This window comes from Cimex lectularius, unplaced genomic scaffold, assembly GCF_000648675.2.
Source record: "Cimex lectularius strain Harlan isolate CLEC.00 unplaced genomic scaffold, Clec_2.1 scaffold135, whole genome shotgun sequence".
In the NCBI taxonomy this organism is placed as follows: Eukaryota; Metazoa; Arthropoda; class Insecta; order Hemiptera; family Cimicidae; genus Cimex; species Cimex lectularius.
In genome coordinates, this window is record NW_019392793.1 from 1,206,394 (window position 1) to 1,233,659 (window position 27,266).

General features: G+C 36.7%; 5 protein-coding genes across 10 annotated transcripts; 4 read left to right on the forward strand and 1 right to left on the reverse strand.

Moving 5' to 3' along the window:
• Positions 1-1,404: 1,404 nt before the first annotated feature.
• LOC106663741 lies at positions 1,405-2,509 on the forward strand. 2 transcript variants are annotated; one of them, XM_014388817.2, is made up of 2 exons: positions 1,405-1,727; positions 1,919-2,509. In XM_014388817.2, exons 1-2 carry the CDS (start codon positions 1,526-1,528, stop codon positions 2,008-2,010), a joined length of 294 nt encoding a protein of 97 aa, XP_014244303.1. In that variant the 5' UTR covers positions 1,405-1,525; the 3' UTR covers positions 2,011-2,509. The 2 variants fall into 2 exon arrangements, with proteins under 2 accessions (XP_014244303.1, XP_014244302.1); XM_014388816.2 differs by having other exon boundaries at positions 1,426-1,775; positions 1,919-2,374.
• Positions 2,510-5,557: 3,048 nt separating this feature from the next.
• LOC106663558 lies at positions 5,558-9,628 on the forward strand. Of its 2 annotated transcripts, none has more exons than XM_014388454.2 (3): positions 5,558-5,751; positions 8,833-8,879; positions 9,178-9,628. In XM_014388454.2, the coding sequence occupies exons 1-3, from the start codon at positions 5,611-5,613 to the stop codon at positions 9,437-9,439; spliced, it is 450 nt and encodes a 149-aa protein (XP_014243940.1). In that variant the 5' UTR covers positions 5,558-5,610; the 3' UTR covers positions 9,440-9,628. The 2 variants fall into 2 exon arrangements, 1 of the variants encoding a protein (XP_014243940.1); XR_002910489.1 differs by lacking the exon at positions 5,558-5,751 and adding an exon at positions 5,956-6,134.
• A 2,340-nt stretch (positions 9,629-11,968) lies between these two features.
• On the forward strand, positions 11,969-19,796 carry LOC106663591 (gustatory and odorant receptor 24-like). Of its 3 annotated transcripts, XM_024227921.1 has the most exons (9): positions 11,969-12,312; positions 15,715-15,792; positions 17,735-17,923; positions 17,991-18,241; positions 18,308-18,565; positions 18,870-19,145; positions 19,230-19,301; positions 19,371-19,460; positions 19,527-19,796. In XM_024227921.1, exons 1-9 carry the CDS (start codon positions 12,273-12,275, stop codon positions 19,590-19,592), a joined length of 1,320 nt encoding a protein of 439 aa, XP_024083689.1. In that variant the 5' UTR covers positions 11,969-12,272; the 3' UTR covers positions 19,593-19,796. The 3 variants fall into 3 exon arrangements, with proteins under 3 accessions (XP_024083689.1, XP_014243994.1, XP_024083690.1); XM_014388508.2 differs by lacking the exon at positions 15,715-15,792 and having other exon boundaries at positions 11,971-12,312; XM_024227922.1 differs by lacking the exons at positions 11,969-12,312; positions 15,715-15,792 and adding an exon at positions 16,554-16,810.
• Positions 19,797-21,440: 1,644 nt separating this feature from the next.
• Positions 21,441-24,485, forward strand: LOC106663559 (gustatory and odorant receptor 22-like). 2 transcript variants are annotated; one of them, XM_024227923.1, is made up of 8 exons: positions 21,441-21,758; positions 21,828-22,063; positions 22,119-22,369; positions 22,731-22,988; positions 23,036-23,311; positions 23,367-23,438; positions 23,502-23,591; positions 23,667-24,485. In XM_024227923.1, the coding sequence occupies exons 2-8, from the start codon at positions 21,949-21,951 to the stop codon at positions 23,739-23,741; spliced, it is 1,137 nt and encodes a 378-aa protein (XP_024083691.1). In that variant the 5' UTR covers positions 21,441-21,758; positions 21,828-21,948; the 3' UTR covers positions 23,742-24,485. The 2 variants fall into 2 exon arrangements, with proteins under 2 accessions (XP_024083691.1, XP_014243941.1); XM_014388455.2 differs by lacking the exon at positions 21,441-21,758 and having other exon boundaries at positions 21,825-22,063.
• A 91-nt stretch (positions 24,486-24,576) lies between these two features.
• LOC106663597 (gustatory and odorant receptor 21a-like) lies at positions 24,577-26,658 on the reverse strand. Its single transcript, XM_014388511.2, has 7 exons — positions 26,527-26,658; positions 26,216-26,466; positions 25,364-25,621; positions 25,028-25,303; positions 24,901-24,972; positions 24,760-24,849; positions 24,577-24,698 (listed from the first exon to the last, which is right to left on the reverse strand). Exons 1-7 carry the CDS (start codon positions 26,642-26,644, stop codon positions 24,630-24,632), a joined length of 1,134 nt encoding a protein of 377 aa, XP_014243997.1. The 5' UTR covers positions 26,645-26,658; the 3' UTR covers positions 24,577-24,629.
• Between the last annotated feature and the right edge of the window lie 608 nt (positions 26,659-27,266).

The window sequence follows — 27,266 nt, forward strand, 5'->3', positions numbered from 1 at the left end:
TACGACGTCCTAAATAAAAATAATAAAGTAATAACCATTTAAAAGTCAAAGATTTTTTAAATACAGAAATCAATTTCTGTTATAAACGTGTAGAGAGGTGTATTTAAAAAATCTTTGACTTTTAAATGGTTATTACTTTATTATTTTTATTTAGGACGTCGTACATTGCCCTGAGGAAGGCCAAATATAGAGCCGAAAACTTGGCAACTGTATAATACAGTGTATGATTCATTGAAGGACCACATACCTAACAACATCCCAAACCAGATTAAAACCATTTTTAAGCAGCAATCTGGATTTTGAGTTTTATATATGCTCATTGTCAGGTTGATATGTTCAAGCACATTTGCAACATAAGTAAAAATTTCAAGTTGAAAAACGCGCTTGTACGTTTTATCCTCGAAATCTGGATTTTGCTAGTTAAAACCAGTTTGGGAGTAGAATTATCATTTACAACCAGTGTTAAAGGAAGTGTTTTTTTCATTTAAAACCTAACACTTCTCAATTTAAAGCAAGGAGAATACAGTATTTTGTTTTTACTATTTTTTGACCAATTGATCAACATTGAACTAAAAAATGTACTCTCTTGTTTTTGTGAACTACACATTTTTCAAAATTAGATTTATTTTGCTTTAATTTGATTTTAACTATTTAATAATAATAAAATTGTAGTTTGATTGGCTCCTGATGAAACCATCACTGGTAGTTGAGCTGTATACTTTTTGTGCATATGACAAGACCAATTTGGCCAGAGATTATCAAGCCACAAGTTTATAATCTTGCATACCTAAACAATCATAGTTCAAAAGGAAAGAAGAATGAACAGACCGTCTTTTCTATCTCGCAATATTTTTTTTTATTTTTAACAGCTGTTCTTTAATGTTTTGATAAATCCATTCATGTTTAGTGGTCTAATTGACCATATTACTTATTTCTTATTTACCAAGTTACTTACTTTACTAACTTCTTTAAAGTTAGTATCATGAGTGGGATTCGAACCCACGACCTTCAGCTTAATCAGTTAGAGCAGCGGCGTATTGAGTCAAAGGTCATGGGTCCGAATCTCGCTCATGACACTAACTTTTTCAACTCAACCAAGACCTTACATAAAAAGAATAATTAATTGAAATAAGTTTTGATAGAACTTGTCAAATAAGGAATACTGTAATACAATGCAATTCATTAATTAATTTGTAAACTTTTGAAATTTTATTGAAGTGTGATTGATTAATATAAACAGTTGAAGATGTCACTGTTTCTTCAGAAGTGATTAAAATGTGATTATAATAAGGGAGATTATAATTTGCTTTTCTAAATAACAAGGAAAAAGTAACGAGCTTGCATTTTATTAGTAAATAAAACCTGTATTATGCAACAACCTTATAGGCATAATTGATAAATATTTCCATTTAGTAAATGCGATTCAGCACAAAACATTATCAAGCTTATTCTCCTCTGTCAGTCGCTATCAGTCGAATCAAAACTGTTTTACCGTAGACATCATTTTAAAATTGAAAACCGCAAAATGGAGTCAGATTATGAAAGTCTGCTGTCACCAGTACCGGAGGAATTGCCTGAAGTCCCTTTTGTAAAACTCGAAGAGCCTGCTGATCTCCCAACGGATAGAATAAAAAGAATTCTCGAGGGTGACGAAATTAACACATTCATGGATAGGGAAGATCTTGAAGAAGTCCTCTTGAGAAGGGTTCACGAGGAACAAGGAGGAGGTTCTTATCTTTACATTTTACCTTACATCGTCTTCTTGATTGTTTTCGGTAATTTTTGTATTAGTAGATTTTTTGATTTGTGATTCTTGTATCTTTTGAGTGCATGATTGAAGTTTTGTAATTTCCCGTTGTATCCTTGTTATGTTTAAAAATTAATTAAAATGAGAAATATATTATATTTTATTTTTCAGCTTTCTTTGGCTGGAAACTGTACCAGAGCCTCAAGGACAAGGAAAAGAAAAGGGAAGAGAAAAAAAAACAGAAACAAAAAAAGAAGAAGTAAATTGCAAAGTAACTCCGACTGTTTTTTCTCTGCATTCTTCTATAATCCATGTTTTGTTTGTATTCTTCATGAGCAAGCTTAGAAACCAAATTTCTATCGGGATTCCTTGACTGTCAATTCATTTTATTAACATCCCGCCTCAGGAATAATGCAATTCCATTTTTTTTCATTAGTTGTATTTCATATGTAGTATTAAAAGTGAGTTCAAATCTTCCATAATTTTATTTTTCACAACAATGGTTGAGCAATGCCAAATTTAATTTAAGGACTTAGTGTTAACATTCCATTTCCATTAACAAAGATATGCGATTTAAAGTATAGGACCAATGTTCTCATGTACATTGAATTTTTGTGGGTTGTGTAATAGTACAAAATGTAATTATATTATTTTTAATGGGTGTGTCTATGCAATATAGCTATATGTGATTTTTATTATCTTCAGACAGTTATATAAAATGTGGTTATTTTTATAAAAAAGAAATAAAAGAATCCAAACAAATTGTTTTAATTTCTTCCATTACATTTCTTTCTAAAGAAAATACATTACCACAGGGTAAGCGACATTTGTTAGTTATTAATTTTTACAATAAAAAGTTAATGTCTTATCCATGGACCAATATTAAAGTGTTGTCAGAGTTTTAAAGACTGTTATTAATTATCATATCTACATAGTCGATGACATTAAAATTTAAACGGTATGAAATAAAAAGCAGTGTTGAAAAAACAGTGATTTAAATAAGTGTCTTAGTAATTAGGTAAGTGCATCATAATTTCATGAATCAAAGAAGGTTCAAAGTTATTATATGACTTCATAAGGTTTACAGTCAGGAGGTTTGAATTTAACCAAAAATTCCGAATACATCTGGGCACCAAAAAGGAATGGGAAAGAGAGGGAAATAACTCCCTCAAAAATGGTACCATCCTTTGGTACACAGATGGATCTAGAACGCAGGAAGGTACAGGGGCAGGAGTGTTCGGACCCGGAACCAAATACTCAGAACCCATGGGAAAGCACACCAGTATCTTCCAAGGTGAAATTCACGCAATTGAAAGATGTATCCAATTCAATCTAAATAGAGGATACAAAAACAAGAATATAGCTATCATGTCAGATAGCCAAGCAGCCATCAAAGCACTAAGCTCAAACACCATTAGTTCAAGGATGGTGCTGAACTGCAAAACCAAATTATTAGGTTCGCAGAATAAAGTCAGCCTATGCTGGGTCCCAGGACACATGGGAGTAGAAGGCAACGAGAAAGCGGACACCCTTGCAAGAAAAGGGGCTGCCACACCGCTAATAGGACCCGAACCCTTCTGTGGAATAGGAATACACACTATTAACGAATACCTCAGACAGATGGACAAAAAGAAAATGAGCGAACTTTGGAATTCACTTATTGGACATAGACAATCTAAGAATCTTCTAACCAATTTTGGCAAGAAAGAAATCACAGAATGTGTCAAAGGAAGCAGGAATAGACTGCGAATCCTAACAGGATTCCTGACAGGACACTGTAGATTAAATGGACATCTAAAGAAAATTGGAATAATCCAAGATGGCACATGTAGATTCTGCAAAGAAGCAGAAGAGACACCAACACATTTACTAACAAACTGCGGAGCTACACTAGAAGTGTTTTGGGATGTACAATGTGACCATAGAAGAACTACAAGTTTCTTGATGAAATAGGGCTCACCGATGTGCTTTAGGCAGAGCACAGGGGATACAATAGCTCTTAAAGGGCGCAGTATACCATACCCTGAAATATTATATCTATCTATATATATCTAAGGTTTACAGTCTCACCAGCTTGTTGATGCTTCTTCTTGAGTCATCTGCTGGCAGCTACAGAACATACTTTTTCCTATACTGTTTATTTACGTATTTCTTGTGATCTGATTCATGCGATTCCGATCAATCAATCCCTACTTTGCAGTAAGTTTAATATCTTTCACATTTAAATTTATCCGATAATTAAAATGAATTTAATGTGTGAAAACGTCACAAACATTCTAATTCTTTAATTAAATTCATGCTATGAATGCTACATTGGAAAGCAGCTTAATAAGCAGTGAATGATGAATGTGTATAAATGTACTATGGATGAAAATGACTGATGGAGAACTATTTTTTTTTTTAGTATGTTCAAAAATAAAATTAAAATTATTAAATCCAAATTTTTTGATCATAAACTAAAAGAAGTCATACTTTTATTATTCGTGTGCTTGATGAATTTGTAAACTGTTTACGTTGAAAGCTTTGTACATAATCTTGTGGAAGAATAATCAAAACTATATAAACTATAATATGTAAAAAGGAAATGGATGATTGTGTTATGTGTCTGGGAAAAAAAACATGATCACACTCGATCGTTCTTTTGTGCTTCACAACTTTTAGAACGAAATTGGTGATTACTAGAAAGTATTTACACTCAGGGAAACAAAATACTTGTTGTTTATTTCAAACTATATGTATATATTTTTACTGTTATATTAATATGACATTATTATGGTGGTCATTACTGTGATTCAGTAGAAAAATTATTCTATTATTATTGCTATCTAAATTATTGCTTTTCATTTCAATCGCTACATTTTTTTTTTTTTTATTGTAAAAATGTTTGTAAAATGTTAAACAAGTGGTTTGACATTAAGCCCTCCAGTATGACGAATTACTTAACTTTGTTTGAAAAGTGGTTTGACATGCAATACCCCGTCCTCTCCTATGTCTGCTTGGGTGTTCCTCTAAATTATCTTTTTGTAAGCATAAACACAAACTAAATATTTTCCAAACTGAAATCCATGCAATACAACTCTGTGCACAGGAGTTAATTTATATATATATGAAAGGGCACAGATACTTTCAGACAGGCATAAAGGCTAAGATCATAACTAAGATGAGTATACTTTCAACTTTAAAAAACTTGTCTGGGGTGCCTAAACCCCCAGCAAAAGGGGAAAGCAGTCGTGCCTTATTTTCACGATACAAAAATCTTCATAATAATTCAGGTGTGCCTCTAGAATTATTCTTTTTCTAATTATTATCGAATTACTGGCTGCTTCGAAATATATACGTTTTGCAAAAAACAATTGGTCGTATCTGTTTTTCTTAAAAAGGAACCTACAAGATCTTTCAAAAGAAGCAACCTTTTTAATAAGTTATTCTTTTTATGTAAGGTCTCGGTTGAGATGAAAAAACCAGCAGAAGGTCATGGGTTCGAATCCCGCTCGTGACACTAACTCCACCGAGACCTTTCATAAAAAAAAATTAATTGAAAGACGTAATTTGGTCAATTAGACCACAAAAACATAAGGGATTTTTTAATAAATATAATTTTAATAATAGTTAATTTAAAGTATGTGAAGCGTGGAGAAGTGTTGTAGGCGACGAGGATTGTCTATTAAGCTTTAACAGGTAGTACAACTTTGCATCAATCGATCAAACAAATGGCAGAAAAATAATAATCACTTCTGTTTTTCTTATTAAGGAGTGAACAGCAACTGCCAGGTGCTTTTTTGCAGAAACGAAATTTCTTAAGTTGCATGTTGGACGTGTTTCGAAATGGACAATGCATTCAATTTTTACGAGTTGAAAGGAATATGCAGGCGAGAAGTACTAGGAAATCTCTCACTAAAACTAGGAAATCCAAGAATCTCCAGTTTCTTCCGTATGCAAGAAGAAACTCAGAAGCGATAACAGATTTCATGATAGTAACATTAAGAATTAGAACAGAAGATAAGGTGAGAAGTGCTGAGCAAAAAACGGTGTTTACTTATTTATAAACTAATTCTTTTTACTGTCCTTATATTTAATGCTTTCAAGCCTTATAATTTGCACATCTCAGCGCAATTTCGTATTGTCAGGAGAGATGGTAGGAAGTGGTGTCGGCGGTTGAAAGGGACGGCTCTTTTGTGCAATACTCTCTCCCTCCGTGAACTTGAGGGGTTTTTTGTCAGGTTTCGATTTTGTTTGGGTGGATTAAGTCGCAGTACCCGGTCAGAGTCTCGGAGAGAACCGTCTGAAAGTACTCACAGTCAAAATTCATGTAATGGTGTTTCAGAAAATCACAGGACGCTTGCTTTTGGCGAAAGTTCATTGCGACTAAAACAATTATAGGAAAGAAGTGAGTAAACCTAAATGACAGACGAACTTCAATTTAAACGTAGCGGCTGGTCAATTTAAATTTATATGCATGTACTTGACTCTTGCAAAGCCGGGACAACACCTGTAAAAATTTGCGTCGAACAAGACGCACAAGTGTGTAGTGAAAGAAACATAGTAAATTATATAGACTTCGGCGACGCCGAAGGAAAACGCATGGCCGATGCATTGATGCAAAGCCAAGGAAAAAAAAACGTAAACAACGTAAATTTGTGTGGATGCCCCGTACAGTCGGCTTTTTTGACGAAACCTCAAAGGGATTCGCTCCACGCAAAATGTATAAGTTAGATACTGGACTCTTGAGCCTCAGCAATGCTTTTTTACTAAGCCCTGTCTCTGTCCCTGTCCCTGTCCCTGTCCCTGTCCCTGTCCCTGTCCCTGTCCCTGTCCCTGTCCCTGTCCCTGTCCCTGTCCCTGTCCCTGTCCCTGTCCCTCTCCCTCACTCTCCTTTCTCCTCTCCTCTCCCTCCCTCTCTCTCCTTTCTCCTCTCCTCTCTCCCTCTCTCTCTCCTCTCCTCTCCTCTCTCTCCCCTCTCCCTCCCTCTCTCTCCTCTCTCCTCTCCTCTCTCTCTCCCCTTCTCTCTCTCTGTCTCTCACTCTCTCCTTTCTCTCTCTCTCCTCTCCTCTCTCCCTCTCACCCTCTCTCCCTGTCTGTCACCCCCTCACTCTCACTCTATTTCTCTCAGGATTCACTGTTGCGAATATACCACTTCCAAATAAAGGAGAAAATAAGATTTAATCAAATAAGTAATTGTATTAAGCCATTATTATTATTTTTTCCAATTTTGCACATTTAAATTAAAACGTATACTTGCCAGGACTCCTTAAGCCATGTGTTTTTGTTATTATTGCTTAATTACTCATTTGTTTCTTGTTGTTATTACATGCTTTTTTGAGCACTCTCTTGTAGATCATTCTGATGGAGTTATTAACAAATAAATGTATTTTTTCCAATAATTGCAACTATGCAGTCTACATACACGTCGGAAAAAACAACAAAAAAACGACTAAACAACAATTAGGATAGGATTTGTTATTTTATTTTTTCAACCCTTAAGTTTCTTTTATGCGCACATGACAGTAACTGATTTTTATTTATTTATTTTTGTCGTAATAGTTGACTATTTGAGTCAATTATGATGACTCCAAGCGGTTTGGCCAGTTTTTTGAGATTATTCAACCATTTTGTATTATTTTGTACCCCTCATTATGTTTTATTGAATTTCTCCCATTTATTTTTTTTCCTTCATTTTTTTAAACGTTATAACCAGTTACACAATGAGCTTGGACGTTGAAATTATTTGTGAGGGGGAAAGGAGTAAATGTAATAAACTTATAATTAAAGTAATTACGTCGTATTACTCGAGCGGCTGGGCCCAGCCTAGGTGTGAAAGCTCCCTAACTATCCTAATTGGGAGAGCTGGAGTTAATTTGTTGTTATATATAGTTTATAGTAATCTTATTCTAATCCTCTAATCTTCTAAGTAGATTGAAGCGAAAGTGGCCCCGAGACCTCAATCAACGAAGGAGTGTTGCCACTGGGCAAATTTTACAGGATATTGAAATGACAAATTCAGCATATATGAACATATTTACTTAATATTTGTATAATATTTGGGCACTCTCAACACGACACATAAGAATGGCACAATTACACAGAAGACAAACACTTTGAGCCCTGAAGATGATCTCAATAAAGATCGAAACGTTGGCACGATAAAGAAAATGTTTTTCTGAAACCTACATCACACCAGACCGCATCCCACGATTTCTGAATAATTAATATTTGTAGTAACTATCAAAAAACCGTTATAAAAAACCTAATTAATCTGAACTAGTGTTTCGTAACTTCGTTTTAAATTTTCATTAAGAATGTACTGATCCATTATTCCATCAATAATTTTCAGTTCCTACACTTGTCGTAAAACTAAAATTACCCACTAAATAAGATTTTTTGAAATTCCATGGCATCGTTTTTTTGCTTAACTGCTCTGACATTATTAAAATAACAAAATAGGTTAAATTTAGATTCATCCGTGAAAATTAATCCCCCCCCCCAAAAAAAAAAAAGATTGGAGGCTTATCAAGTCAGCCTAACCGCTTTGCTAGTTTCGTTAACTCTGCTCCTATATTTTTGACTAGCCGAGTCTTGGTTTGTTTCGGATGGAACTGACTTGTTCATAGTTGAAACTCGTATTGTAATAACAGCATATTTCTACGTTTTTTCACGGATTTCGTTTTAATTTTATAAATAGATAACATGGTTGTTCGCGAAAGATGGCTGTATTTACATATCTGGACTTATTTTCCTTGTACGACAGGTTTTTAAATAAAGCAGCGTGGTTGTCAGGTAGACTCTTTTCAAGTTAAATAAGGTCTTCTTGGGGGTTGGACTTCTTTTGTGCTTGGCAACAGCCCTTTCAAGACATCTGCTTTTCTCCGCAGTTGCGTAGTATTTCTTAGTCTGTTGAGATTGTTCAGGTTTAAAGCGTTGTTTGAGCATAAATTTCTACTTTTTTCTTTGGCATGTTCCTTTAAAAATGCATCCGTTTATGTTTTATCAAAGGCGGTGCATACTCTTACTCTGCAGATTGACATTTATGAGACAGCCCGGGAATGAACGATTTTGGTATAAAATATTGAAAAATAATTTGTTTGTAGATTCTCTCACGGAAAAGATTTGTAGTCGTTGAAAAGAAAAAAATAAGGTAAGCTATTACAGTTAGTATTTTAAACTAATTAGTGCTATTTTCCATTTTAAAGAAAATTATCGTGAAATAAAGTCAGCATAAAAAGTCCAATTTATTACCGAGGAGTCCTTTCGATTGATCTGCGAGTTAATCCATACATGGTCAAAAGCAATTTTGCATGTGTGGTAGTGAATTGCTAATATGTTCTATCCTTAATGTGTTCAGCTCATGCAATTGATAAATTCTAGTTAAATCAATTTATTTTTCGCCATATGTTCTCGAAACGTTCATTGATGTTTGGTTCGTTTCGATGCAGAACGAGCGATGGGCCCACGTTCTTCGACCAAGAGGAAGACGTTGGACGTTACGGATTGCCTCATGAAATGTTACAATTACAAGTTGAAGACAAAGAAATCCGGCTTGGCGACGACATCCATCCGGAGGAGGCGAAGTTTCCTCGATTTCAAAAAATTCCTCCTGCTCGTCCAACTAAGGAAAATCGAGAGCTTACAATGGAAGCTGTCGCAAAGACTGTGAATATTTCCACGTTTTCTGATTGTTTGCATAATACATGTTAATACATAAACGCTATTTTCATTCAAAACAAAAGTTTTGGTTTAAATATGTTTTTATGATATTTCAATGTAAACAATGCTTATTTGTATCATATGTAAATTAACAAAATATTCTGATGATGTATTATTTATTGTATCTTACATATTTTCGTATCTTGTAATATTAGTTTGAAATATATTACTTCAGTTAATCAAATAAGGAATTATTTGTACAACATGATCGTTGCTGTTACTGGAGGATGAAGGGATTATCGAAGAACGTAGTCGGTCATTTCCCATCACTTTGGTCGAGCGGAAGGCGCGTCAAAAAGCAGGTCATTTGCGAAAATGAAATCAAGTCAGGTAGACAAGCGTAATGCATGTACCATACATAAATAGGAAATGGTATATTATAAAATCGGGACGGTTTAAGCGTTGGCACGGCGCTCATCTCTGTAGGTGGGAGGACCGCTGGATTCGAACCCGACATACTTACAATGGGCTGGTTTTTTTTTTTTTCAAAACCACCGACATCCGAGGGTTTATATGACCTCTGCTGTTGCGTACCCTCGTAAAAAAAGCACCAACACTAATGCAAGTGTTGCACCTAGACGACATGCCATGAGAATCCAGCCAACGCTACCATTCAGGATGAGGGAATGAGGGGTAAGGAGGTCTCGAGGCCAACGTCGTTTAAGGCTGGGTTTTCGGGATGGGAATGTGTAGCGAGGGCTCGAGCAGTAGAGTTAGGATGGAGAAGGAATGTTGAGGTCGGTGTGGATAGAAAGGTTAGTGATGTAGCAAAGAGCTTCGACGAATTTCTGAGGACTTTTGACTGGAAGGATTGAATGCGCTTGTTGGATGGTTTGGCAGAACCCCACACTTCTTTTCCGTCATTTGTTGCAGTAAGCTTTGTTAAGGTTAGTATTGACGGTCAAGACGGATTTCGGTCCTAGAATCCTGGGGTTCCACGTCATTGCTGTCTATTTATAGTCGTAAGTATTTGACTTGAATGGAAGTCGGTATCTTTTTCTTGTTGATGTACAGTGGGGGACAAGACTGTTTTTTTTTCATGTGAACGTACACTTACATTTTTCATCATTCAGCCTTGCCCTCCACTTTTTGCACCAGACTTCCATAAGTTTTTGTATATTGGAGGAAGCTTGGATAGGATTCCACTTAGAGGACAAAATTGCTTGAAAAAGAAGTGAATTTAAGTTATGGCAGTTATGCTATTGTCGAGATATTGAATCAAATAAGAAGTTTAAAGCGGGGAACACACTTACCGGATACAACGCTATGCGACGCTCCCTGATGCTACCCGACGCCTTGTCACGTTTTGGTAGGGAATGCGACGTCAAGCGCACGCCAAGTACAGTCACACAGCGTGTATCACAAATCAGTATCGCAATCGCAACGCCTATTTTGTTCTTAATGCAGTATTTTGAGCAAAACCTTGTAATAAATTGTTTGTTCAACTTAATTGTTTTAAATAGTTATTCTGGTGTTTTGATAAATTTTCTCAAAACCCATTGAAATTAATTTAAAAAAAAAAATGAATTTTTGATCTTGGTTAATTTGGTTTATAATAACATAAGTGTGTTGTAATTTATATAACGACAATAATACGTGTATTTTGAATAAAAATATGAGTGTCCGGTTCTTTTGTCTTCGACTGTACTCGATGCTACCCGACGAAAATCTGGACAGTGGGGATCGCGTAGCGTAGAGTAGGGTTGCGTGGCATCGGGCAGATGTGCACAGAGGTAATACAATCTTATGGAAAAATGGACTTTGGATTTGCGTCAGGTAGCGTCGCATAGCGTTGTAAGTGTGTTCCCAGCTTTAGAAACAAAAAGTATGTGATACTAGAATTCGTTTACTAAAACTCCCATTAAACCTAATAATAAGCTTATTTCAGTAGAGGTTGAAAAAAGCAATATTCTAAGGGAATTCAGGGGAAATTAGACCAGAAATAATAAAATGACTTTGTAAAAAAGTGAGAGAATACTTTAAAAAAAAAATAATGGTGGGAGCTTCTATTGTAATACTAAAAGAAAAATAGTCAAAATTGCATAAAAGTTACTTTAAAAAATAAAGGTATGGACGAAAGGAGGTTCGCGTGACTGAATAATGTACTGTAGGCGAATGAATGAAGTAAAAATATAACTAATAAATAGCGTGTGTGTACTTCGATATGTATATTGGATAGCATACAAAAACTACATACTCGGTGCAACGTTCAAACATTGTATATTGCGAAATGGCACCCGACAGAGCAAACCTACATCCTGCAGACGTCAACAAAAACTTCACATCTTGCGATTTTTGATTGGACTACTTTCGCTGCTCGTCCTGTACACGCTATGTAACATGAGACAACACATGAGAGTGATGTTTAACGAGATAAATTTATCTTTATGTATTTAATTTTGAGAAAAAAAGTAAATTGCTATTCTAATTCTAAATGTAAGAGAACTTAATATGTCGCGTTTTGCACGCGAACGTTGTCAGAGGTGGACTTCGGACAGTTATGGATTCAGTTGAACGGCGATAAAAGGCTTTTAGATAGCAGATAAAACAGTCATTATTCAAAAGGCATGCCTGTTGGACTTAATAGATTAATGTTGTTCGGCAGTTCAAATAAATTAATAAGTTTTGTTTACACCGGTAAGACGTTGAGAACACACTTTTCCTCCCAGTCACCGACTTGATATACTAACATATTAACCTAAAGTTGATCCATATAGTGTATAAAAATTGAATTAAAAAAATAAGTTCGGCCACCTACTTAATAAGTGCAATGTAATTTACAAAATATAATTAGATAAACGTTTAATTAAAGTTAACATAGCGAATGCTCTTTCTAAAAATGGATTACGCAGTTACTTACACAGGTATCTTGTTTAGTATATTTTAATTTGAATTTTAGGAAATATTTTTAGGTATTAAATCCATTACATATCGTGGTCTATTGACCAAATTACTTCTTTCAATTAATTAATCTATGTAAGGTTTTGGTTTAAATGAAAAAGCTAGTGCCACGACCGGAATTCGTACCCACGACCCTCGGCTAAATACGCTGCTCTACCACTTGAGCTGTTGCATTTCGATCCACTCGGACACCATATAATTTTTAGTGTAGATTTTGAACTAAACTATTATTGAAGTGGGATTTTTCCCATTCGAAAGCCTACACTGTCTTTCCTATTTCTCTATTTCTGCGGATGGTGTGAAACTTGTTTGCTATTTATAAAATTAAGACTATCGCCGATATTTTCGAGGATTTCTGTGTAGGATAGGCATCATTCGATAGTCAGACCACTAATCTTCAATGCATTCATTACATTTTTATTTTGTTACTCTATTTTGTCGTGAAATCACTGGGCTGAGGAAGGACCGTAAAGATAAAACGACAATATAGGATTCTTTATTGTTTTTTTAAAGACGATTTGTCTATTCTAAAGCATATAAAATTTCTTTTGTTATAAATTCTCATTGAAACATTTAACAAGAACAAATGTAAAGTTTACCAATTTTTTTCTACAAACCGAGCCTACACCCCCTGAAGATGGTGAATGCCGAAATTTTTCGGACATATACATCGACAATAAGAGGACCAGGATGATCAGGGACGAAACAGTTGATATCCATGATTATTGTTTTATCATCCCTTGACCTATTACTATTTATTTATTTTATTTAGTACGAGGGTTTGATCTAGTGTGAATGTTTGTCACAACAGCAGTTTAAGCTTGTCTATTTGATTAAATCATACCTTTTTATAAGGCTTAAGAGGGGTGTTAATTGGTAATGATAAGGAGTTTTGAATTTAAACCCTTTCTTCTATTTGTGGCTTCACAGTTGAAGGTAATTTGTAAAGACGGTTTTCAACTTTTAAAAAAATAAAAAAATAAATTTTGTTCTTTTATTACAGAGTATTTTCACCTCTGGCCCGAAATACGTCCGTTAAACGCCTTTACATTCCTTGGAAAAGATTTCTGATAAAATCCTGAGGAATTCTTTCCTTTTCGTCAAGAAAGCCGTTTCCGACTCTTCTAGGGTGTTAGGACTTGGGTTTCGCCGTCGTTCTCGTGGCTTAAGTTGGTCCTAAATGTGTTCGATTTGGTTCAAATTTGGATTTCGAGCTGGACACACCAAGAACGCAATTCCAACTTATTAAGGTAGTCATTCATAATATGTGTTCTATGGGACCTGGCATTATCCTGCATTAGCAAGAATCTCTCACCGATGTGGGGCAAATGGCACTACGTGTTCTTGAATTACGTCTTGTACGTACCTCGGTGAAGTTAGAGATCTTCCTCACTTAACAACCAATTCAGTGCGGATGCCCAAGTAAATGCCACCCGAAAACATCAATGACCCGCCGTAGAATGCCGCCTGAGGTACCATAAAGCATGGGGCGTAACTTTCTCCTTGGCGTCTCAATATGAAATTACGCCCATCGGAAGATTTGAAGCCAATTTCTCACCACATATGCGAACAATCATTGTCAGTCTCCTGGCGATTCCGCGCTAGCTGTATCCTTCCTCTAATAATGTCACTCAAATTCCTGACTGGAGCTATTGCAAAAGATTTAAGAATAAGAATAATATCAAATGAAATCAACGAAGGAAAAAGATTAACTTTTTTTAAATTTTATTATTGGACGATAATAACTGAGTACATACCTATCTGGTTACTTCACTTTAATGCATAATGCACATAAAGGAGTAGTTCATTAGTCTTCATGAGTCTCCAAGAGAGACAATTCTCACTGCACTTTTGCCATAATGAACACAAGTGATAAAACACTGAACTAGTGGAGCACCAAGGCTTCGTCCTCTTCAGTCTTCTTACTTTTTCGCTGTTATCCAATAACTGGACAGCTTGCTCATTTTAATGCCGGTGAAGCCTTTGCCTATGATTCACAGCACAGGATTGCAGCACCAACAATGTCCACCCGGAGGTCCCGATGTAGATCGTCGTTGCGAATATACCATGGTGCATTCACAATGCTCCGTAACACTTTGTTTCGAAACGTCTGTATCATCTTCACATTAGTTTTCTTGGTACAGCTTCAAAGGTGGATACCGTAAGTCCATATAGGCTTTAAAACTTGCTGGTAAAGGAGCACCTTGCTGTGAGTATCCAATTCTGAATATCGACCAAGGTACATTTTCCGAAATCTTCTTGACATTTTTTCTTAACATGCTAAAGATTAACTGAAAGCGATCTTTAGGCGTAGCAGAATGGGAGGACATAATGCTATTTTTTAATGCAAATGGGATTAATCAGAAAAGTAAGTAAATGAAGAAATTAAACAAAGCATTATCTACTGTTTATTTGGACTACGATAGCTCCTAATTATTGTAACTTATATAGAAAGATAATGGATTTAATTTTAAATAAATAAATTGAATGGTGCGTTAAATTTGTCCCTCAGTATACATTGCCTGTTGGTGCCCGTGCACCAAGTGTGTATGCCTTGTATTCCTTCATCTCTCCACAGTTTCGTAGTCAATTGAATTATACCAAATAATACATAATTTATGTAAGATATTGATTGAGATAAAAAAGTCAGTCACGAGTGGGATTCGTACCCACAACTTTCGCCTAAATACGCCGCTGCTCTAGCACCTCCACCTCGAGTGGATCGAAGTCACAATAGCTCAAGTGGTAGAGCAGCGGCCTATTTAGCCGAAAGCCGTGGGTTCGAATCCCGCTCAAGACCCTGGCTTTTTTATCTCAACCGATACCTTACATAAAGATTAATTAATTGAATGAAGTTATTTGGTCAATCGGACGACGAAATCTAATGTATTTAATAATATATAATATTTGACTTTCCAGTTAGCTTATGTTGCTATTTTCACAGTCAATCTTTGCCTTAATTGTGAAACATGTTTGGTTGCGAGTTGATGTATAATGTCAGGCTAACTAGTACATTAATTATTTAAAGATTGTGGATACAAATATGACGATGGAAATTTCACGACTTATGAGATTAAAAATAGTATTTGACATTTATACTTTGTTGTAAAATGTTTTCCCTGCCTGGACGACGACATCGATCCTTGATTAAACATCTTACTATTTAAGTTAAACATTTAATAATTTATTAGGTGAAAGCATTTAAAAGTCACGGTACCGACTCACGGAAGAAGTTTTGGACATTTTTGAGTTATTGTTTGACGTGTTCTATTTGCAGTCTTTAATCCATTACTTTTGAAGAGAAACCATTTAAAAAAGTGCTAATTTAATGTTGAAAAGAGAAAATTCAATTAAACATTCCGCAGGAACAAAACCTGGATCGAACGAAACTGTCTGTGAAGGATATCTTGGATCATCGGGAAGCACAGTTAACATTATGTCAGGTGAAAACGTAAATTGCAACGAGGCAAATTTTCATTATTGTATGTATATTACTGGTATTGGGATATTTCTTTTTGGGGTTGACGAGGTGATGATCCATTTTTGTCGTTCCAAACCTCCTAGTTCGTCTATCCTAGATGTTTTGTTTTATCTTTGTTGACCTTTCTTCAGTCGGTTTATCAACGGGAAGTAACCCTCCATTACCTGTGGTCATGAGAGGTCTTTTTCTTCTTCTTCGCGCAGTCTGGCGTCCTCGCAGGGAGTGCGAGAAGGTGTGTTTCTTCTCTAGGCCTTTCATCCATGGTTTAAGGCCAACCACCCTTTTTTGTATGTTAGCCCATTAAAAGCTGTTATTATGATATCTTCAACCTGCTCTACTTTCCCAACAGCCACTCCTGGATGGCTTCTAATTGCTTCACCGTCAGGAGCACTGAGGATATTCGAGAGGGGCGATCCGAGGCTTTTCGAAGGCCTCCGCGTAAAAGTGCCCCTAGACGGTCAAGCTGCTTGATCAAAAGCTAGAGCTGAACGATTGAATCAAGCGTGATTGACCGTGTGGGAATCAGTTTGACGCTTGAGTCAGGCATTGACTGTGAATGATGGAAAGTTTGATTGACGGGAGTGCTTGAAGAGGGCGCTTGACGGTCTACGAGGGTTTATCAATCTTTCCGTCAGTCGAAATTTTCTCGGTTCATTCTGAGAAAGTTTCTGTAGTCTTCTCGTTCCGTTTCTCGTAAACAGTTCGTGAGTGAAGCGGTTTCTCAATTTATACCACTACTTTGACCATCGTCGTTTCCTCTTCTTGTTCTGCTTCTTCAGCAAGACTGATAAAATCAAGGCAAGGAAGCCAATATTTAAAAACATTTCAGCCGCGAAAATTTGGTGTCATCAGTTCCAGGAGCAATTTCATCGTATGGAACCATTTCACTCTCTTCAGGAGTCGGCTGTTCCGTTCCCTCTGACACCTTCATCAGGACGGTTGAGGGAGGTCTTTTCAACAGTTTCTTTTCCTCTTTCCTGGTTTGTTTTTGATTTTACCATTTGGGTTTGTAAAAATTCCCACGTGTACATAAGGTCCTAAACAGCAACATCCGCCTGACACCCGCATAACGGAATTCAAACCGGAGGTCGCCGGGTATCCAGAATTCGCATAAAAGGGTAAAATGTCCCTCTAGCCACACAGCCTTCGATTAAGCTGTTCCAATTTTTAATTTTTATGTTAATTCCATTATATTTCGTGGTACGATTGACCAAATAACTACTTTCAATTAATTAATCTTTATGTAAGGTTATTCGGAGATAGTGAGATGCGGTCTGGTGTGACGTAGGTTTTAGAAAAACATTTTCCTTATCGTGCCAACGTTTCGATCTTTATTGAGAACAAACAAACACTTTCAGCCCTGAAGATGATCTCATTAAAGATCGAAACGTTGGCACGATAAGGAAAATGTTTTTCTAAAATCTTCGTCACACTAGACCGCATCTCCGAATAATCATTAACTAACGGTCACTAAACACCACACATTTATATAAGGTATTGGTTTAAATGGAAAAGGTAGTGTCACGAGCGGGATTCGAACAAACGACCTTCGGCTAATTACGCCGCTGCTCTACTACTTGATCTATTAGTCACGATAGTTCAAGTGGTAGAGCAGCGGCTTATTTAGTCGAAGGTCATGGGTTCGAATCCCTCTCGTGGCACTAGCTTTTTACTTGTGCTAATATTGAACTAAGAAATGATGATCTATCAATACTTAGATAATAATAATCTTTTTATATTATTATGTTCTAAACAGTAAATCCATAATAAGAGTGTGGCATTATCTTAACAATATTTATCCTAAAATATCAAAAATTAATCCCTTGTGTGACGAGGCGTGAATAATTTAAAAAAAAAATCCTGATTCATTATATTATTTACGTTGCATATTGTTTTTTCAACAGTCAGTGGTTTGATGTACGATCACGGATTCAGCCCTTCAAATCCAAAACAAGCATGGATGGATAAGCTGGAGAAAACGGTGTTGAAAAGGCCGAGGAAAGTAACGGAGAGCGCTTTCTACTTAGAGATGAGGCCGCTTCTGTTTTTACTCAGACTTTTCGGCAAGATCTCTTACATGATCAATAAAGAAGGTTGTATTGGATGTGTAAACGGGCAGTTTTTCGTTTTTAAACTTTAGCCTTACGACTCCATTTTCAGGAAAGATGGAAGCTCGGCTGTTCTCGATTTCCTCTCTGTCGTGTCTAGCCGTTTTCGCCGGTCAGACATTTTTGGTCGCTCGTAACATCGTCACTCTTGTTGAAGTGTTAAAGGAAGAGGAAAACTTCGGCCGCTTCGTTCAGGGTTTTCTCATTTTGACGTTCATGGCGTTCCATTTCTTCCTTCCCTTCTCGCTCTACTTGGAAAGCGGGAAAATATGCCATTTCTTCAACGAATGGGCGGTTTTCCAGGTGAAAATCATACTTCGTACAGAATAAGGTTGATTGAAACTTAACAAAATAATAATTCTTATAAAGGATCTCATGGAGAAAACTACAGGTCATAAATTTTCCACTAATTATGACAAATGGCTGAGAGCATGTCTTTTCATGTGTCCACTGGGCGTAATCATTATTGTCCTTTACGAAAGGAACATACTGTACAATAGCGTCTGGTACCAACTTATTTTTTATGCAATTTTATTAATGATCTTTCAAATTAGCCTATACTTATGGATTTTTTCTCTCATCGAGATTGGTTACGCTGCCCAAGTTGTACAAAAAGAATTGAAGAAGGTATGTACATACGCCTTTCAATTTGCTAATAGCTAAACAGGACTGTTTTGTGAGAATTTGTGTTGTGGTGTTGGGCGATTGGCCTGTCAGTTTGGTCGTTTCCCATCGTCCCGGCCCGCCACTCCTCGCTGGTTTGCGAAGCACCTACAAAAGGACGGACGTACAACACTTCGTGAAGTGCACGAACCCACCTTAAGACGGCGAAATGCCGAAACGCTTCAGACATACCGAACCAGCGAGGATAGGCGGACCCGATGATCGGAATCGAAGAAACTGTAGAATTTTATCGATTATTTGTTTATAGACGACGGTCGAATCCTGCACAGGTCTAAATATATACAATTATAGACTGATTTGGCTTAAACTTAGCAAGCTCCTCGAGATCGTAGGTGACGCTGTGGCTCTCACGATGATAGCGATGACGACAGTGAATCACACTTGCTTTATCATTTCCGCCTACATGCTTATATCTTCTTTCATGCATAGTCTGTACGATTCGATCCCGTTTCTGACCATTATGGTGATCACTGGTCTCATGATAACCCAAACCTTCGAACCTGGAGAATTCGTTTCAAGAAAAGTACTATCATTAAGCATAAGCTATAAGCAGTTTTTGTTCATTATTTTGAAGATTTAATTATGAACGTTTTGTTGCATTAAAAAGCTGGGGAAGCAAATTGCAGACACGTTGATGGAGACTGACATCTCTAAAGTGGACAGTGACTGTCTTAAAGAGGTGAGTGCTATTCCGAAATAAACTAATACTTTCATTACCTTTCTCTAAATGAAAAATAATCATTCCCAGTTGAATTTATTCACACAAGCGGTCAGTGGAAGCAATAATGTCGTCACTTTCGGTGGATTCGCGAACGTAAACAGGTCTGCATTGGCAGGGGTTAGTTCGGACTTTCTCTAAAACCACATCCAACTCCAACTAAAATGTTCAATTTTTATTTTTCAGATTGTTGGATCGACTGTGACGTATCTTATTGTTTTGGTGCAGTTTAATCAGTCACCGGAATCATAGGATGCCATTTTGTTCTCGACCTCTTTAAAAAATTAATTAATGGAACAATTAGAAAGATACACTTATTGTAGTTATTGCAATTATAATAGTATTCAAATTAAAATTTCTTTCGTTCTAACTACAAATGTAATAATGTATCATTTCAATCGTTACAAATCAGAAAGAAATTGTAGCACTATTCCCTTATTGTAATGTTTCCTTAGTAAAAACATTAAACAATCATAATAGACTTTCAATTGTTAGGTTTGTCTCCAAAAGTTACAAACATTTGAAAATAGAACCACCCTGCTGAAAGAACATCTACGTACCTAGACTTCAAGGATTGAAGATAATCGAGTTTGAACGAGCCCAATCAAGGTGGTAAGAATGGTAAAAGGGAGAAAACTCATAAATTTGTACAGCACAGGTATGATCCCCGAAATGTACAACTTGCCTACAATATAATTTTTTGGGAAGCCTTCAGATGAAGAACTTGAAGCTAGGTAGTATCAGATCATTTTGGGCCGCCTTCCTTTGACTGTCAGGCGGCATTTCGTCATCTTCAATAGTGGATTTGTGCAAGTTTTTATTGTCGGTGTAAGCTCAACTTTGTACATGCCTACATGGGTACAGAAGTGATCTTACGACTTTGCGCGGCTTGATCACTTCGGCGTTATGGCAGTCCGTCAGAGGTCTTTTCAGCCCCCCCATACGTGCAATTTTTAAACCAAGACACACCTTAGACACACTCCCACACATACTTAAATACGGCATTCCTTCATCATAAATTTGTACTATATCTATAAATAACCTAATCGAGGGAAGATGGGTTTTTGCCATTCTCACACTACGTTCTTGCTGATAAATACATTTAATATCAATATTAAAAAAACCACACAAAACGAGATATCTATCAAAGAATTACATAGAATAAAATAGTCCTATTTTATCGAAAATTCGGAACAGGTGATCCAAATATTTGCTGTCGAGCTCAAACTCAATTCTCAATTCTATCATACTCGGGGGGCATTCCTACACGCCCTGTAGCCAAGTTATGACACCATCCCTAACTATCCCAGACCTAAGAGTCCGGGAACTCAGATAACCACCACCGTTTGGCGGAGACGCTTCAGTTATCCGACAAGCTCTTCCAGCCACATCCTTTCTCGCTGACACTCCTCCAAGCACTGCCAGGTCTTGCCCCGAAAGTTAATAGCAGAGGTCGTCGACGCATAGTAGTCGTCTTATTAGTCGGGGAACTCGTCAGCGGTACCGTTCAATTGTGATGATCACCAACCGGGTCATCAAACTTGTTGACATCAGCGAGTCAGGCCTGTGCTTTCTTTGTAATTTTGGTTTTGGATATTTTGTTAATAACAATAGACCCGCGTCTCACTTTCACCGCTTCCGGGAACACACTGGCCTTTCCCTTCGCACTATCCTTTATTACATTGCAGGAGGGCGCTTGGTCAGGTTGACGTGTGAGGTTGTAGCGTCACGCTGCAGCCTCACACTTCCCTCAAGTTGGAACACTCCGGCAAGGGGTGTTTCGGGCAGGGTGTGCATACATGTCCCTTCTCGACGGTTGTATATGCCTTTGGTCAACCTGGCTCGTCAGAGAAAATTGACCATCGTTGGTGTTTGGGGTTGGTTGACGTCCATCCTGAGTTGAAACGTCCAGGATTTTGGTCGTCTTCTTCTGTTGCAAAAAAAAAAGCAATCGAGAAAATTTTAACGCTCATCCCTGGGGGACTTTATTCTGTTGAACAAACCCCTAGGAGAGCACTGACCCTAATCGGTTCTTCAGGAAAGCTTCCATTAGATTAAGAGAGAAATACCATGAGATAGATACAAACAGATAAACGAAACTTAAACAGTAGGTTGGATTTGACTTTTATTCCTGTTTGTAAATAAATTGTTCAAGTAGTGTTCACTATCAGTTCGATCCAGTTCAACCGGCTCTTCTCCATTTGGCAACTAAATTCACTGCATTGTTTTCTATTTATTTTTGGCTTTATTTAATGTGCCGTTGCTGATTTAACAATATAACATTGGCGTCATTGAAATTTCGTGAGGATTTTTTTAAAAATTTTCATATCGCTGGAGTTTTCAGACTTTGTAGCAACAAGTTGATTAGAGGATGTGAAATTAGCCCGTAACATTCATAAATTGTTACAATGTATTTATGTAGGTATTTCATTCTATTGTTTTCACACCATTTATTTCGATTAACTTCCTTTATTAATTATTCCTTAGTGGTTCCTGTTATCGTTGTATCAACAGCCAACTTTTCAGATCGATAGCTCAAGAGCTATTATGACCAACGTGTCATTTATTTGATCGGTGTTTTCTCAAATGATCGACAACACTATTGAAAATGGCTTCGAAAAGGAAACATACGGACAAGCCGAACGACCCGTTTTATTTAGAAATCCGTCCGCTCCTCGTTGTTCTCAGAGCGTTCGCGAGACTTGCCTTCGGCATCAAAGACGGTCGGGATGAATGAATTTGAAATAAGTTTCCCATTGATATATTTTCTTTTTTTAGGCAGACTTGTGAGCTTTCCTCGTTCTTGTGTTTCCTTGATTTGGTTTGTCCTGTACGGCGCACACTTCTATTTGGCAGTGGACGTGTTCCTCATAGCGTTCCGGCGGCTAAAAACTGAGACGAGTTTCTTTTTGACTATTATAATGATGATCAGCTTGATCCTTACATCAGTCCACTTTTATTTGCCTTTGTCGGTCGTCTTAGAATCTGGAAAAATATGCTCTTATGTCAACAGCTGGGCTGATTTTCAGGCAACTATGATAAAAATTTATAATTATATAAATCCATTTACGTTTTAGTGGTCATTTGACCAAGTTACTTCTTTCAATTAATTATTCTTTTTATGTAAGGTCTTGGTTGAGATAAAAAAAAAGTCAGTGTCAATAGCGGAATTCGAACCCACGACCTTCGGCTAAATACGCCGCTGCTCTACCACTGTCACGATAGCTATAAAAGTCGAAGGTCGTGGGTTCGAATCCCGCTCGTGACACTGACGTTTTATCTCAACCAAGACCTTACACAAAAAGAATAATTAATTGAAAGATATAATTATATATTTTTAAAAATTCCCTGATTGATTTACTACGGATTTAAGATTTAATTTTTTCACAGGATCTTTTTTTTCTAGTCACTGGGACTAGATTCCGCCCGAAATACAGAAAACTGCTGAACGTTTGCCTCTTCCTGACTCCTCTGCATCAAATCGGGGTTTTGTGGTTGCAACAAAAAATACAATATTTTGAACAATGGTACCACATGAGCCTATTTTTTTCCATTCTTTTGATCGCCAATATGAACCTCTTATTTTGGATTATATCGTTCCTTGAGATGGCCCACGCGGCGAACCTTATCAAAGAAATAATAGAGAAGGTAATTGAACGAAAAACAAAGCAAACACGCGTTACAAATTATTTCAGTTTCAGTACAATTTCCAAAGTAAGTCCGTCGCGAAGTTGACCGTACTCTGGATATCGCTGGTCAAACTGATCGGACGGTTGAGCGATTCTATGTACATCACGATGCTCGTATTTATTACCGTCGTTCACTCTTGCGGGGTGACTTCAGCCTATGCAGTCATTTCATCCATAAATTCAGGTTCTGTCGAGGACGTTTTCATTTTTCTCATGCTTCTGTTGCTCTCGTGCGTCTTGATCCTTGCTGTCATCGAACCGGTGCACTTGACAAAAATAAAGGTAAAACGGTTCAATTCTAACTAACAACTTTGAATCATATTTAAAACGCCCCCAGGTACACGATGAGATTTACCGAGAAATCATCAAGATCGACACTAAAAAGATTGATCCAACGATATCGAAAGAGGTTGTGTTTTTCTTTCAATTTTTAAAGCTGTGATGTTTTTTATCTTTTGACATTTCTTTACAGTTTGAAAGATTTGGTGAAGTCGTTCAAAAAATGAATCTTAAAGTGACCCTTGGTGGATTTATCACCATTCACAGGAATTTGATGACATCGGTACGTATAAAAATCTTTTCACATCTAAAAAGTACCTTATTTGCCTGTATTAAAAAGTGCTTCCTCCCAATTTAGATGATTGGAACAGCGGTGACACACCTGGTCGTTTTAGTACAATTTAGCACTCGTCAAGAGAATAGCAGTAGTTAAATATCTGTAGTTTGAGATCCTGGTCCGCCTGTCCACGCTGGTTTCATTCGGGTGGTCTGTCCTTTTTATACGTCCTTCGCCCTTTTAATAAGCACTAGGCACTCAGTACTTCGGTATGATAATTTTAGTTCATTACGCTTCATGCTCGCAGACGTTGCGTTACAGGCTCGACGCGTTAGCCTTCACACCCTTATAGCAGTGTACAGTGGCCGGTTAGAATTCTCTAATCACAAATCAGGATTCAAGAGAAGACATAATTGAACACTAACTTAACAAACATAAATAGGACACGAAGGACAAGATAACGCACAGACAAACCACTGAAGATGGAGAAATGCTGATGAGCTGTGTGATCATCGCCCACAGATATTAACATTTCGTTAAATTGTATAAATGTACTTACAAATAAAACCTGGGATCAGAATTATTGTATTTAGAGAATATTTTAAAGATTTGTATAAGAGATAAGACAATTTATGTTTAGATTTTTTAAATTATTCATTTCGTAATGTTGTTTCACCCACTGTTGTAATAGTTCTGGCAAAAATAAAATATTGCTTTATTTTAACAATGAAAAGTAATAACCCAATACAGAACCTGTCTGTTCGAGTTTTTATCAGTTCTACAATATTTATGTCAGTGGGAAAACAGGAACATTCCTGTCTGACTTTAAATTATTTATATTTCTAAGGAGTATTTTATCCATTGCCTTGAAATATGCAGCATAATGTACTCGATCTCTACTACGAGCTTTGTCAATAAAATGTGTTATTATTTAAACAGTTTGTCAATAAATTGTTTTTATTTCATTCATTACTGATGATCTTTTAACAATTTCAACGATTAATACTACAAGAAAACTTACAAGTTCTATTTATTTGTTTGGTTTTACATATTTTCTGAGGGAATTCTGAACTGGATCAAAACAATCAAATAAGTGACTGAAGCTCCTGCAATCTATAATCATGGATAATACAATATGAGGTATTTGTGATTTTGGCAAAAACTGTACACGTACTGTGGTAAGGAGGCTTCGGTCGATGGTGAAAAATCCTCCCAGTGTAACTCGAGGGTTTATCCCTTTTACAACTTGTAGGAACTTATCAACCTGAAAAATTAGTTGTAGTTTATTAATATGTCTTTATTGTTACTTTGTTACCTGGACAAATGAAGTTCCTCCCAGTTTCGTGACGTTGAATTCCAAGAGTTCTTGATAAACACCATGCCCGGCCTTTTATTTAGACAACAATGGTAAGTTAAACGTTTAAATATAAGTCCGTATTTACCTTTAACATGGCCATGTGCACCGGTTCTACCATGAGTAGGATAGCGGTGCCGTTACAAAACAACACCATTACAAACGTCCAAATGCCCGGACTCCCTGAAATGAAATGGCTGATGATAGCATAGACCGATGCAACACTGGAACCGAAGTTGACGATCATCAAAATTATCATCGTCCTCCAGAGTGCTCGTCCGAGATCGGCGCATAGGTCGACCAAAGAAACCCAGAGACTTCTCAAGTTAGCAATATTGCTGTATCCTCCAAAACTTCTGAAATTCTGCGCAAGGTTTCAATTGTTAGATATATTAGTAAGAGGGTAAAGAAATCGGCTGAGTACCGTTCTGAGTCCTTCCTTTATTTCGGATGCGATATGCGCCATTTCAAAGAAAGAAATCGCCCAAAACAGCGTGTTCAATTGGCAGACAAAAAATGTTGAGAAATAAAGCACTAAGTGGTACCATCTATCGTAGTACAGTACACTCTGGCTTATCCATATTGCCAGCATCTCGTGAAAAGGTGTGATTACTAGAAGCACATATAGCAACTTTCTATATTTCGGGATAAACTTTTTTCCTGTCGCTTTGTAAAACTGTACCTGAAAAATATCGACTTGAAGACAGAACGAGAAAAGAGCAATTATGTCTGTATTAACATGGTAACATTAACATGGTTTAAAGTTTGGTCGATCTGATCATCGTAGTCTGTCTATCCATGTCCATCCTTGACTGTCCGACACGATTTGACATTTTGCCATGTTCAATAACTCGTCTGTTAAGTAGTTGGTACATACAAAATGGACAAGGGTTGTAGTAAGCAATGTTTATCGGCTTGTTTTTCTTTTCGCGATTTTGTCCTTTTCCTATGCATCTTGACATAGATGCTTATATGTTCTTCGAAGTAAAAGTTCCACGAAGCCTAAACGGTAGATGTTACAGGCATAGCACGTTCCTGTTTATACAGGTGCGTGCAGTCACCAATTTAAATTTTCTAATCTCAAAAAATCCCAATGATAAAAAAGTAAAAATAGTGCATAAATTCACCTCTGAAGATGACGAAATGCCTAAGTCCGTCTGACAGACCAGGATGGAGTTAGAACGACTAAACTTCAGGTTCATCGCTCGGAAGAACTCAACGAAAAAATCACAATTTAATCTGTTTTATAATTCAATCGGTATGTTTGTACAATTACCTGCAAATCAGCCCATCTGTTGACATAAGAACAAATATGATCGCTCTCCAAAATTAGAGAGATAGGTAGAAAGAGATGCATGAGTATAAAGACGAGTGTGACTGTCATAACAATGCTGGTTATGAAATTTTTCTCTTGTTTCAAGTGCCAGGTGAGCCCCATCAAAAGGTCGATAGTCACGTAGAACTGGGCTCCGTACAAAATAAACCAGGCCAACGAGGCAATAAGACGAGGACGACAGATCAATGTCCCTGGAAGTAAAGTATATATAAAAAATGGAAAGAATTCTATTTTCTAAAAAAAACACGGACCGTCTTTAATGTCGTATGTCATCCGAGCGAATATCCTGAACAAAAGCAGGATCGGACGGACCTCCAGGTAAAACGCGTTGTTCGACTTTTGAAAATAAAGGTGTTGCAAAAATGTCATTCTGAACGGCTGTTCTTTCTCGACTGGACTTCCTGACGTTGAAGGTTGAGTTGAAAATTGTTTCTACAAACCCATCTAATCGATTAATAGATTGTTTGATAAAACGATAACGACTCCAAGGGGAATAAGTACATGTGTAAGCTCTTGTTAGACTTATTGAATCATCAATTTATCAATGTAAAAGTTAAAAATCTACACGAAATTTGCACTCTCTCCGTTATTTAATTTAATACTACAGTATAAACCCGTTTATCCGGACCCCGATGATCCGGACTTCCGGATTATCCTGACCCGTTTGTTAAAATATTTTTTATAAATTATTTAGAGATCGGGAGAGTGTAGTAGTGTATAGTGGTATAGTCCCACGATATCCAAATAATCATTAATTAACAGTCATTAAACACCACACATTTTTTATAAATTTTTCATAATCCTCAATGTACGTGTATTAATTTTTTAAAATTCATAATTTAACGATGGGACCTTTAATTCGCCGTTCGAAATTCGTAAAGGCCACCAAATCAGTCACACGATCGAAGAGGCCGGAGACGCCGACAGTCACGTTTTTGTTTTAAAAAATAAATAAAATAAAAAATAAATAAATCAATAAAAAGTACATACT